Source organism: Vanacampus margaritifer, chromosome 4 (assembly GCF_051991255.1).
Source record: "Vanacampus margaritifer isolate UIUO_Vmar chromosome 4, RoL_Vmar_1.0, whole genome shotgun sequence".
NCBI classification, from domain to species: Eukaryota; Metazoa; Chordata; class Actinopteri; order Syngnathiformes; family Syngnathidae; genus Vanacampus; species Vanacampus margaritifer.
This window is the reverse complement of record NC_135435.1, coordinates 10,710,032-10,723,181: the sequence shown is the minus strand read 5'-3', so window position 1 is coordinate 10,723,181 and position 13,150 is coordinate 10,710,032. Positions and strand designations below refer to the sequence as shown.

Below are 13,150 nucleotides of genomic sequence, written 5' to 3'. Positions count from 1 at the left end.
TGAACTGTCAGCAGTAAGTAAAGTTTAGGATCAAGTTAATGACTACTTGCCAGAAGCTATCAGTAAGAAATATAAAAAAAATCTGGAATGACCACTAAATGAAGCGAGCTAGATAACAATGTTAATTATTACTTTGAGTTGGCATTAGAAATGAAAAGTACAGACAGTACAAGACTACAAGTACAAAACACTATACACAGGCCTACTGAGACAGATGGCAGACAAGTAAAAACGCCTCTAGAGGTCACTGTTGCATGGCTTACACACCTTTATTGCAGGCGGAAACAGGAAAAAAGCAACATCACTACTGGGTCATCCGGAGTTTTGAAAACACGAGTCTCTGTGCACAAACAAACCCGTTTGTTTGACATCGTTTAGTGTACAGCGAAACCATGCCCGTCACTTGTGCGTCATTGGGATGCAATAATAAGTTTGTGAAGGGATCGGACATACGATTTTATAGGTAAGTCTGTATCATGATATTAATGAGGTATTAATCGCACACATTGTTTCAACGTCAGCGTCGCTCCTATATAAAGGGGAATATCGGTCCATTGTCTTTTCACGTAATCACTTTGATTTTACTAGTTCCACCTGGGATGACACAGCTACGTAGCCATGTAAGGCTAACGTCAGTACGTGTTATCATAACAACGACGTACGTCATGATCTGGTCGTGTGTACATTGATTACAACTACAGGACTGCTTACATACGAACTTTATCCTATTTGTTTTGAATTGAGTAATCAACGTATGTGACAGACCTCAATGATAGTATCAATTTATGTTGCCCAACTGACGTTAAATGTCTTCCTGTGAAACAGGAGCATAGCTCAACTGTCCAAAAGGAATGTTACGTAAGATATTGTTTTTAACAAATTCAATATTGATCATGAAGATGATTGCCAGTTTTATCAGTACAGTATAGCTTATCTTCCTATATCTATCTTAAATTCAAGGTAATAATATATGACATATCTACTGAAATAAACATGCTAGATAACGGTTTCATGTAAGCACAAATTATTGTATTTTTTTTTTTAAACAATTATCAAAAGTAAAATTTTCACCATGTAGCTCATGAAATGATTGATAGAAATGATACAAATATTTTTAAATCGTGCTACCTGCGTAGGTTTGCTTCATTTCCCTGTTTTAATACAGTCTATTGAATCACAATCCCTGATGTAATGCTACAATATTCTTAAAACCACCTTTTCAATTTTCTTCCTATCAGGTTCCCATTGAGCAAACCTTCACTTTCTGCCAGATGGGTTCAAAGTCTAGGGTTGAGAAACTTCATCCCAACTGCCAACACCTGCCTGTGTTCAGAGCATTTTTCACCTGACTGCTTCAGGGACTACAATGGGAAACAGTTTCTGAGGGAGGATGCTGTGCCGTCCTTGTTCCCTCATGGGCAAGACTCTTCAAAGGTCTGGGTCCAATATGTTGTTTCCCCAAACAAGTCATCCTCTCTATTACGGTCAAATGAATGACCTCTTTAAAATGTTTGACAGATTGAACTACGGAAACGAGCAACATTGCCACTACCTAAGGATACCAGCGTCACAAATAACATAGGACCACAGGCAGAGAGGGACAAACTGAGAGAGATTGTTGGTCTACGCAGAGAAAAAAGAGGCGGCGGAAGAGTAAGTTTTCTATTTTGTTTACTGGTGCCATCTAGTTTTCTTTATTGCTGAGGCGAGGTCACTGGACCAAGAATTTGTCCCATATGGACCCAGGTTTACAGCCAAAACAGAAGATTTATTATTCAAAACCATGTCAGTGTGCTTTTATCTAAGTGTTGGAGATTTTTCGTCTATTAGAGATAGTGTGAGAAAGGGTGAGAAGCTCTGTCATCTAATGTCTGTAATATGGAGTATTGTCAAAATGTTCTAGCAATTGCAACTCTACAGCAACATTTTTTTCTCCTCTGCTGGATTTTGTTTTGGTTATTTATTTTTATTTTTTTAATATATCATCTTTGGTACAGGTGCTCTACTAGGCTCCCATGTAATTTATTACAATGCTCCCTAGTAGAGCCCGACTGTATGTATGTATGTATGTGTATATATGTGTATGTATATATATATATATATATATATATATATATATATATATATATAGGAATCATTTGGTAATTCCAACCCTTAATGTTGAGTGTCAAGCAGAGAGGCAAATGGGTCCCAATTTTAGAGTCTTTGGTATGACAGGTGTGCAGTGAGTGACCTCCCAGTTTCAGGGCGGACACTCTACCACGAGGCCTGTCTCGAGCCAAATGAGGGTCCTTTATTTCATGATTTCATGTTTAATGATACTTATTATTGTTCCAGGGTGGACGAGGTGGCCGCGGTGCCAAACATCTGTCTGACAGGTGAGACCCCTTGGGTTTAGATAATGCAACTATTGCCAAAACAGAATTGTTGTTGTTTTAAATACACTTCTCCTCATCAAAAAAAAATAGCTTTCTGAAATGTAAAAAAATAAAAATAAATGCCAATGTATTTTCTCCAATGACAATGTTTTCAGTTCAACTCACATAAAATGTGCCATTCTTTTGTTTATGAAGATTTCCCCAGGGGTTAACTAATTTTACCACCTGATCTGAAATCATCCCTTTAAAATGTTCAAATGTCTCCAACAAATACAGTCGCCTGATCCATGGTCAAACAATCATAAAACCAGTGTTAACTTTTAAAAGTCCATTTTGACGATTGCCCATAAGGATTCCCATTTTGTAATGCGCATACAAACATAAAAACGTAAGTTACATATCATAAGTAACATTTTTGTTTGATAATAGAATGTTTACTAAACTGCTATGTTATTGCATCACCGCTGTCGCTAAAGTATGAACTATCCAAGTCTAAATTCATATGTTTTTGAGCAATTCTGTGGTTTTTAAAACTACAATTTTTGCTACCACTTTGTGTAGTTTGAGTCTGTTGTGTGGGGAACATTGACAGAAATCTGTGTAATTCAGTTTAGCATACAAAAGTAGAAAAAGTTGAAGTAATTTCATTCATTTGTGGGCATTCTGGGTACACGCTGCCAGCCAATCACAGGACACACACAGACAATCATATATATATATATATATATATATATATATATATACTGTATATATTTTTATTGTTTGTTTTTTCTTGATCCTTTAGATAATATATTTTGTATTGTAGAAAGAGTGTTTGTAACTAAATTAATAGTACCGGTACTTTAGTTCAAAAGAGCAATCAAGAGGCTATATCACAGAGCCCGGTCCAGTTACTTATGTCTTTTCTATCTCTCATGTAGGCAGAGCTTCGGAGGCAAGAACAGAGTTTACGACAGCAAAGGTCGACTGTTGTCCAACGGCAAGGATATGTGCGACTGTTTGGATGTGGACTGCATGGGTTGTTTTTATCCCTGCCTCGACTGCAGCTCACGCAAGTGTGGATCTGAGTGCCGCTGTGACAGGAAGTGGCTTTATGAACAAATGGAGGTGGAGGGAGGAGAGATCATCCGCAACAAGTTTGCTTTTTAATAAAGCAAATTGAACTGTTTATACTGTACGACGCTAGTTGGCCACAATATAATGAGATCCAATGGAGCGTTATGAACAATTCTACACGTACAAAAAGTCATTATTTTCAAAGGCACAGAAAGAGAAGTATACACTGCATATGCTTAATGGCTGTGGCCTGCATTACATCATACAAAGGAGTTTTTACATTATTTAGCTACATGACAGGGCCGGCATTGGATCTCATTGATGGACTCATTCTGAAAGGCTACATCAAAGGATGCTCGGAACCAAATCACGTTCCTTTTACCAATGCAGCTTTTATCCACGTGGGAGTATGAAGGACTGTTTTTTTTAATACAACTTGACATGATACATCATGCCCAGGAAGGAAGCGTATTCATTATATAGTGAGAATTTTTATTCATTTGGGTTTGCCTTCTCTTACTTTTAAGCCTGTTTTGTTTACTGTCTATTGTGCCAATTCATGTCAATAAACTTTATCACCACTTTTAAAATAGTGATGGTGGCACTGTCCATTCTCTTAAGATGCTGAAATGATAACTTAAATAGATGAGAGGTGTCAATTACAAATCCAAACCACATCTGAGCTACCCTGGCTCTCTTGAATAGTGCTACAATATTATAGTATTGTAATCTAAGATCATAATAATAGAATTTGTAATAAGACTGTGACACAGGACAGTCCTCGATGTGGCAAATACTGTATAATTCAGCCATTTCAATGTACACCCGTGTTTCACAGTTGGGATGGTGTTCTCAGACTAAACAAGCTTCCCCCTTTTTCCTCCAATCAAAACAATGCTCTTTATGGCCAAAAAGTTCAATATTATTTTCGTCAGAGCATGCTTCATGTCTCCAAATACAGTACAGTATTATGGTCTTTGTCCCTGTGTGCTTTTGCACGCTAATCGTTATGTGTTTGGACCATCTCTTTCATAATTAGTATGATGGCTAGACAGTCCAGTCCCATGGTGTGTGCCTATACTTCTGTATAATTGTTGGAACAGATGAACGTACCCAAGGATGAAACAGACTCATGCAAGTCCACAGTTCTCTTCCTTGGACTTTCCCATGATGTTTCACAAACAGTGCGTTTCTTGATGCGTTTGCATATATCCACAGGTGTGTCTCTAATTAACTCAAAATGTTGCCACTTAACATGTCAGAAGCTTCCAAAGAGATGCTGTCATCTGGGTTTAGCATAGTCATATTCCTGTATGTGAACTCAAAACTGAACGAAGTAATCACAAAAATTCGAATAAAAATCCTTCTCGCATTAGTCTGGCATTCATGAGTCACAGCTAGTTTTCAGACAGGTATCAAATCTGGCATTGTAGTATTTCTGTCTGACATGAATTAAACAATGTAAATATAAGAGATGATAATGAAAAGCTGCTCCTTAGTTTGACCTGTTAAATGAATTCCCTATTTACGAGTATTGGTTGCTGTTGAAGATAAGGTAACTCGGTATGTTTGGGTCGTATGCCGATTACCTCAAAGAGTATGCAATAAAGTGCTGTCAAGTTTCCATAGCAGTCTGACATTTTCTACAAACTTTTCTGTCTCCCTCCAAAAGAAGCACTACAATTATAGATTTGTAAATACACCTGATTGAGTGTTTATCTAAATATTGACTGTTGCAGTCATTTGTGGGGAAAAGGAGCATAAATCTCATTGGAGACACATGATTTTTTACCAAGTCCGATGCGCTATTAATATAATGACACAAACACATTCAATCTACAGTATATGTATGAACCAGAGTGTGTACACATCCTTCTTGTACTGTATATGACATCTGTAATGTTCTTATTGTACGTCCAGTAATAATACTGTAGCAGACCTTTTGGAGTTAAAAAAAAGAAAAGAAAAAAAGTTTCACAGTGCATATGATGAGATTTACCCCACAACTCTCTTCACTCCTATGCAGCGCATAAAACAAAGCTTCCCCTAACTTTGACCAACACTAAATTTACTCTATAATAAATGTATGAACCCTCAACTGTGTAGCAGCTTTAGACTTATTTAATTGCTGAACGTGGACTATAATGTCCTTGCCAAGGTCGAACTGGCCTGAAGAAAGAGAAACAATCCATCAAAGAACAAGCACAGTGGGCCGATGGTCTTGCAGTTTCCTCATCTTCATCATTCTAAAGGTCAAGTAAAGGATAAACACATTCAAGTCTGTCTTCTACAAGGAAACAATAAGCAGCATCAGAATTGGCTGCTTTGAAAGTCTTAGATGAAATGGAACGTGAAAAGCAGGGAAATGGTTGTGTTTCCCTAAAAACAATCATTGCATCGCACATTGTTCTTAATATTAGATAAGGCTCTAGTTGCTCTGACCAGAATAACCAAAGTTCCCAAGACTTGAATCATCAGCAGTTGTTGCTGTCCATATAATTAAGCAACTAGTAAAGTAATTGGACACAAATGACCAGAAACTTTTACTGGTCGTTCTCAAAAGTTGTTCTTGGATATACTACAAAATGGCAGTACTGCATCCACCGTATCATGGGCTAGAGACCTATTGTCACTGTTGGGATTCTCATTCTTAAATTGCAAGAAATACTGGAACACCTGGCGATTGGTAGGAAGTTGAGAGCCCCTGATGCTGGAGCTGTGTTGCCCAGTGAGATACACATCACTAAATGACCTTGTGGCAGTGGTTGCCACCTTTCTTGTCTTCTCAGTTGGTTCATCCTGTTCACTTGTATCGTTGACCAATTTCCCGGAGCGTAGTTGTCTTCCAGGTGCCATGATTTCAGCAGTTCACAAATCTTAACAGATAATTCTTAAGTGATCATCTGTAGTGAAGAGATAAAACATTATTAGTGATATGTGATATGCAGTGGTACCTCGGCGTTTGAACATAATACGTTCCTGCAAAGTGTTCAAAGTCTGAATTGTTCAACTTCCGAATCATTTTATCCCCATATATCCTAATAATGTAAATGCAATTAATCTGTTCCCAAGCTCCAAAAACAGAAAATTCCTATTTTAATTTCTATTTATGTTTTTTTACATTCACAGTACAGTATTTAAACAAAAAATACCTTACCTTGTTGTGGTGTGATCATGGCATCAGTGGATTATAAATGCTATGTTAATGCTTGCTCTAGTTCAGTGCTGAGTTTGTGTATTTTACATTGGGCATATTGACTACTAAGCGGTCCTTGCGTGCGTGTTGTGATTTTTGTCCATTTTGATAGCAATATTAACCAACACCCTTCTCTATTCACCAGGGCAGTGCGAGCGGGCGGGGCAGAGCTGTTGGAGAGCAGGGCTCGTTCTGCACACCTACAAGTCATCATCAAACGCTCCACCTGTGCCAGACGATTTTTGCTCCACAGTGTGTTGTTTAACGTCAGGCACGTTGTTGAACAGCTAAGCTCGGGGGGGTCCTCGTGCCAGTATTTACAGAAGTAGTAACGGTAGTTACAACGTCGCGATAGTCTCCTTCCTAATTCCACTGTGGTTCGTAGAAATGTATGTTTTTCTTTGCTGCCACTGACAATGTTGTCTTTCTTTGAGCCCATAGCGAAGAAAATTTTCGTGGAAAAATCAAAATGCACTCGTGAGTATGGCGCACTTCTGGGAGTACCGTCACGATCTGACTGGAAATCAGCAGTGCATCGTCTCAACTACCACAGCGTGAGCATTGGGCATCGCCCAGCATCGCCCGGCATCGCTTCCAAGGTATGTTTGGCTTAGCTTGCTTTGCTTGGGTGTTCGAACTCCGAAAATGAGTTCAAACTCCGAGGCATTTTTTAAAACTTTTTTTTGTACCAGTTCCGAAACGTTCAAACTATGAGGTTCCACTGTATGTGCATTAAGAGTAACATTTTTAGATTAGGTTTTATGTACCATATGGTGTCATCTGCACTCCACATTGTCCATAGGTGTGATAGTGAGTGTGGATGGTTGAGGAAACATTGTGGGAGGCCCACAGCAGTCCTGACATGTCCCGCTGGTAACGAGCTTGCTCGGCCAACGCAGTGCCCAGAAGGCCGGAAAACACTCCAACTCACTAGTACACTGACTTTGTGATTTATACTTTAACAAAGTATTATCTGTAATCAACTCATACACAATTTCCCTGTTCCAGCCGTTTGTTGAGTGAGCCGCTCAGAACCAAATTTTCTCAGAAGCCGAAATATCTCAGTTGGGAGAGCGTTAGACTGAAGATCTAAAGGTCCCTGGTTCGATCCTGGGTTTCCGCAGATAAGAGCAGTGGTTTCACATGAAGCCTTAGTTCTATGCGAAGCCATTTAGACACTTGTTCCAGTTTATTTAATGTCTTTATAGTAGTAAGCTCTTCTTCCTAAATAGAAATACACTTCAGCTCACTAATACACTGACTTTGTCCTTTATACTTTAACAAAGTATTATCTGAAAATCAACTCATACGTAATTTCCCTGTTCTAGCCGTTGGTTAAGTGAGCCGCTCAGTGACAAATATTCTCAGAAGCCGAAATAGCTCAGTTGGGAGAGCGTTAGATTGAAGATCTAAAGGTCCCTGGTTCGGTTTGGGCAGCTAAAAGCAGTGGTTTCACATGAATCCTTACTTCTATGAAAAGCCATTTAGACGCTTGTTCCAGTTTGTTTAATGTCTATATAGTAGTAAGCACTTCTTCCTCAATAGAAAGACACTTCAGGTCACTTGAACAATGACTTTGTCCTTTATAATTTAACAAAATATTATCTGAAATCAACTCATACATGATTTCCCTGTTCCAGCCGTTTGTTGAGTGAGCCGCTCAGAACCAAAAATCCTCAGAAGCTGAAATAGCTCAGTTGGGAGAGCGTTACACTGAAGATCTGAAGGTCCCTGGTTCGATCCCGGGTTTCGGCAGATAAGAGCAGTGGTTTCACATGCAGCCTTAGTTCTATGTGAAGCCATTTAGACACTTGTTCCAGTTTGTTTAATATCAATATAGTCGTAAGGTCGTCTTCCTCCATAGAAAGACACTTCAGCTCACTAGTCCACTGACTTTGTCCTTCATATTTTAACAAAGTATTTTCTGAAATCAACACATACATAATTTCCCTGTTCCAGGCGTTGGATGAGTGAGCCGCTCTGAAACAAAAAGCTGAAATAGCTCAGTTGGGAGAGCGTTAGACTGAACATCTAAAGGTCCCTGATTCGATCCCGGGTTTAGGCAGATAAGAGCAGTGGTTTCACATGAAGCCTAAGTTCTATGCGAAGCCATTTAGACTCTTGTTCCAGTTTGTTTAATGTCAATATAGTAGTAAGCTCTTCTTCTTCAATAGAAAGACACTCCACCTCACTAGTCCACTGACTTTGTCCTTTATACTTTAACAAAGTATTATCTGTAATCAACTCATACACAATTTTCCTGTTCCAGCCGTTTGTTGAGTGAGCCGCTCAGAACCAAATAGCCTCAAAAGCCGAAATAGCTCAGTTGGGAGAGCGTTAGACTGAAGATCTAAAGCTCCCTGGTTCGATCCCGGGTTTCAGCAGATAATAACAGTGGTTTCACATGAAACCTTAGTTCTATGCAAAGCCATTTAGACACTTGTTCCATTTTATTTAATGTCTTTATAGTAGTAAGCTCTTCTTCCTAAATAGTGTTGACATTTAACTGTTTCAATTTATTTATTTATTTTTTTTTTTTTTTCTGGGGAGAGCTCAGTATTGATCATTTGACATGTCATCATCATTGTTCTCCCTTTTTTTTATATATTTTTTATTTTTATTTTTTATTTTTTTTGGTATGTGTGTGTGTGTGTGTGTGTGTGTGTGCGTGCGTGCGTGCGTGCAAAAAAAAGAATTCCCATACCGTTCACCTAAACCAAACACTTCAAAAATCCAGCCAGAGTCGTGGGGCCGCCAGGAGACCCGAAAAGGGACCAAAGAAAAGAAAGAAAAGCGAAGCCCAGCACCGACCAGACACCACCCACCGGGCCACTAACCAGAGTCCTTCACCAACCCCAGAGACATCTAAATTCCAACAAATCAGGGAGACCTCAAGGGCCCGAAGGAGAAACTGAGGAAAGGTAGAAAGGACAGACGAAGCCGAGTGAGATCCACAGACACCCGCCTCCACCGAATCAATGACCTGAGGGAGAAACAAATTGTGTCTGAGTTTCGATAGATGCTGGTGTGGTGGATCTGGCATGCATGAAAATCTCCACCAAAGAGGGGAGCCGTCGACCCCCGCCAGGACAGAGCAAGCGCAACACCTCAGGGCCCCCCAGGCCGCGGCAGCGCCAAAGGACGACCCCCGGGCCCCGCAGGGGCCACCGGCCGGAGAGCAAACCCAGGAGCAGGAGCGCCCCCCACCCCAACGCGGCCCGCGCCCCCAACCCAACGCAGCAGGACGGGGCACTGCAGGCCCACCAGGCACCCCACCGGCCCACAACTCCCACTCCCCCCACGACCCCCAGAGGGAAATGATATCCCCCTATGCTCCGATCCACCCGCCCCCCAGGCATGTCAAGGAGCGTATGTGATGCATTAAAATAAATTAATGGGGGGGCCTCGGGGGGGACAGGTGACCGCAGCACTGCTCCATGCTGCGGCCCGCCCCAACCGATGCCCCCCCCCCCCAGTTGTGTGGTGCATTAAAATTGGAGGGGAGCTGCAGGGCGGAGACGGTGTCTCCATCCTACCCCACTCCCCCCCAAAGTGTGTTATGTGCCCTAAAATGTATTGTGCAAAACTAGTGCCGTGAGTTAAGAGGAGCGACCAGCTGGGGTGGGGGGGCGCATCCGCCCACCAATCCCCCACCCACCCCACCGGAACCCCGGCGGGGCTCGCCCCCCGGATACCGGGGTCCGCCCGAAGTGCCCAGAGGTCCACCGGAGCGGGGCGGGTACAACACCGACCCCGCCCACTCCGAGACCCGGGCCACGGATGGCTGTTTCAATTTATATTTGAACTGTTTTAAATTTAGTTATACATGTGTAGATATAGATATTACTATGTTAATTCAATCATTAGATGTAAAAGGATGTGATAATGATTTCTTTAAACTTTGTTTGAACTCTGTCTTCTCTCTCTTTCCGTGAGAAAGGAATGTGTTAAAAGGTTTCTGTTGATTTATCGGAAGGGTATGTTAAAATACTGTTAGGGTTAGAGTTTCTGGTCATCAGGTCATCAGATAGTAAACTCTAAATCTCCAAGGATTAAGCCTGTCAACATTAATTCTCCAAAGTTTGGAAGTAACTCTGACAGAAACTTGTATGTGTTTTATATCACAAACTCTGCTAGGATTCAAAGGAGGGCGGGGACAAGCCACACAATGTGAAACCTTTACTATGAAGATGCTGAACATTCACTATTAAATACACACACTTGGAACTCGGATCATTTTCTTGAGTGAGCCTAATTCCGTGTCTTTTAGAAGCTTCTAAAATTAAAAAAAAACTTGCAAGAACTTTTTCCTCGATCTCATTTATGATTTATTTGAACACGCAAAAGATTACAAAAATACATGTAATCTATCAATAGAAATACACTTCAGCTCACTAGTACACTGACTTTGTCCTTTATACTTTAACAAAGTATTATCTAAAAATCAACTCATACGCAATTTCCCTGTTCTAGCGGTTGGTTAAGTGAGCCGCTCAGTGACCAATATTCTCAGAAGCCGAAATAGCTCAGTTGGGAGAGCGTTAGATTGAAGATCTAAAGGTCCCTGGTTCGGTTTGGGCAGATAAGAGCAGCGGTTTCAAATGAATCCTTAGCTCTATGAAAAGTCATTTAGACGTTTGTTTAATGTCTATATAGTAGTAAGCACTTCTTCCTCAATAGAAAGACACTTCAGGTCACTAGAACAATGACTTTGTCCTTTATAATTTCACAAAATATTATCTGAAATCAACTCATACATAATTTCCCTCTTCCAGCCGTTTGTTGAGTGAGCCGCTCAGAACCAAAAATCCTCAGAAGCCGAAATATTTCGCTCAGTTGGGAGAGCGTTAGACTGAAGATTTAAAGGTCCCTGATTCGATCCCGGGTTTCGTCAGATAAGAGCAGTGGTTTCACATGAAGCCTTAGTTCTATGTGAAGCCATTTAGACACTTGTTCCAGTTTGTTTAATGTCAATATAATAGTGAGCTCTTTTTCCTCAATAGAAAGACACTTCAGCTCACTAGTCCACTGACTTTGTCCTTCATATTTTAACAAAGAATTTTCTGAAATCAACTCATACATAATTTCCATGTTCCAGGTGTTGGTTGAGTGAGCCGCTCCAAAAAAATAAAAGCCGAAATAGCTCAGTTGGGAGAGTGTTAGACTGTAGATCTAAAGGTCCCTGGTTCGATCCTTGGTTTTTGCAGATAAGAGCAGTGGTTTCACATGAAGCATTAGTTCTATGCGAAGCCATTTAGACACTTGCTCACTTTATTTATTGTCTTTATATTAGAAAGCTCTTCTTCCTAAATAGAAAGACACTTCAGCTCACTAGTATACTGACTTTCTCCTTCATATTTTAACAAAGTATTTTCTGAAATCAACTCAGACATAATTTCCCTGTTCCAGGCGTTGTTTGAGTGAGCCGCTCAGAACCAAAAATCCTCAAAAGCCGAAATAGGTCAATTGGGAGAGCGTTAGACTGAAGATGCAAGGGAAGACACCACGTCAGTCATTAAAGCTTTGGTGAATCATTATATTCCGACACATGGTTTTCCTGCTTTAATCAGATCGGATAATGGGACACATTTTAACAACAAAGCAATGGCTAAAGTGGAGGCGCTGTTGGGGCTGAAGCATCGCTTTGGGTGTGTGTACCACCCCCAGAGCCAAGGCAAAGTTGAAAGGTTTAACAGGAATTTGAAAGAAAAATTGGCTAAGATCATGGCTCAAACAAAAATGACGTGGTTGCAAGCTTTGCCCCTAGCCCTGTTGGTCGTCCGCCAAACTGTTCACAAAATAACAGGTTTTGCGCCATTCGAACTGTTAACTGGTCGCCTAATGCCAGGGCCTGCCTCCACCTTGGTCCCGCCAGCTGACGTACCGACACCTGATTTATCAGACGCTGCATACTGGAAGTACAAACTTCATTCACTTGTATCCAGTGTGTCTGCGCAGGTCGCAGACAAGGCAGTTGCAGATTCGTCATCAGCATCACCGGAGTCGGACATCACTCCGTACGTCTACCTCCGGGTGCTTTCCCGGAAGTGGACTGAACCTCGCTGGAAAGGACCGTTTAGGGTTTTGGCTAGAACTTCACACGCCGTCCAATTGGAAACTAAAGGACAAAAGTGGTACCATTACTCACAGTTGCGCCCGGCCCCAGACTTTGTGCCTGCCAATGGTGAGCTTAAAGGTTGACCGCCCGGACGGGCAGGTCAAGAGAGGGAATGTGACGATGGCGAGAATTGGATCAAAGTCGGACTCGAAAGTGTCTGAACAAAGACGACGACGATGCAAATGTTTAACTTTATTGACTATTTTGCTTGCTGGCTTGTGCTTTGTGTGGACTATGTTGGCATTTGAACATATGGTGCGGGATGACAGAAGTGATGGAGCGAAAGGAGAACGAGTGATGGTGTATCATTCCTGTAATGGAACGGTATGGTATGAAGCAGAGCAAGATGGTGGTAAGACGCTGACACAGACACAACAACTACTGCTAAATCTGAAGTGTAAA

General features: G+C 41.1%; 1 protein-coding gene and 5 non-coding genes across 6 annotated transcripts; all 6 read left to right on the top strand.

Annotated features, from left to right (window-relative positions):
* Nucleotides 1–285: 285 nt before the first annotated feature.
* On the top strand, nt 286–4,027 carry arl14ep (ADP-ribosylation factor-like 14 effector protein). The gene is made up of 5 exons (XM_077562669.1): nt 286–463; nt 1,239–1,434; nt 1,519–1,653; nt 2,338–2,378; nt 3,299–4,027. Exons 1-5 carry the CDS (start codon nt 393–395, stop codon nt 3,525–3,527), a joined length of 672 nt encoding a protein of 223 aa, XP_077418795.1. The 5' UTR covers nt 286–392; the 3' UTR covers nt 3,528–4,027.
* A 3,653-nt stretch (nt 4,028–7,680) lies between these two features.
* On the top strand, nt 7,681–7,753 carry trnaf-gaa (transfer RNA phenylalanine (anticodon GAA)). The gene has a single exon. It is a non-coding gene; the product is annotated as a tRNA-Phe (tRNA).
* A 559-nt stretch (nt 7,754–8,312) lies between these two features.
* Nucleotides 8,313–8,385, top strand: trnaf-gaa (transfer RNA phenylalanine (anticodon GAA)). Its single transcript has one exon. It is a non-coding gene; the product is annotated as a tRNA-Phe (tRNA).
* A 237-nt stretch (nt 8,386–8,622) lies between these two features.
* trnaf-gaa (transfer RNA phenylalanine (anticodon GAA)) lies at nt 8,623–8,695 on the top strand. The gene has a single exon. It is a non-coding gene; the product is annotated as a tRNA-Phe (tRNA).
* Nucleotides 8,696–8,941: 246 nt separating this feature from the next.
* Nucleotides 8,942–9,014, top strand: trnaf-gaa (transfer RNA phenylalanine (anticodon GAA)). Its single transcript has one exon. It is a non-coding gene; the product is annotated as a tRNA-Phe (tRNA).
* Nucleotides 9,015–11,763: 2,749 nt separating this feature from the next.
* trnay-gua (transfer RNA tyrosine (anticodon GUA)) lies at nt 11,764–11,836 on the top strand. The gene has a single exon. It is a non-coding gene; the product is annotated as a tRNA-Tyr (tRNA).
* Nucleotides 11,837–13,150: the final 1,314 nt, after the last annotated feature.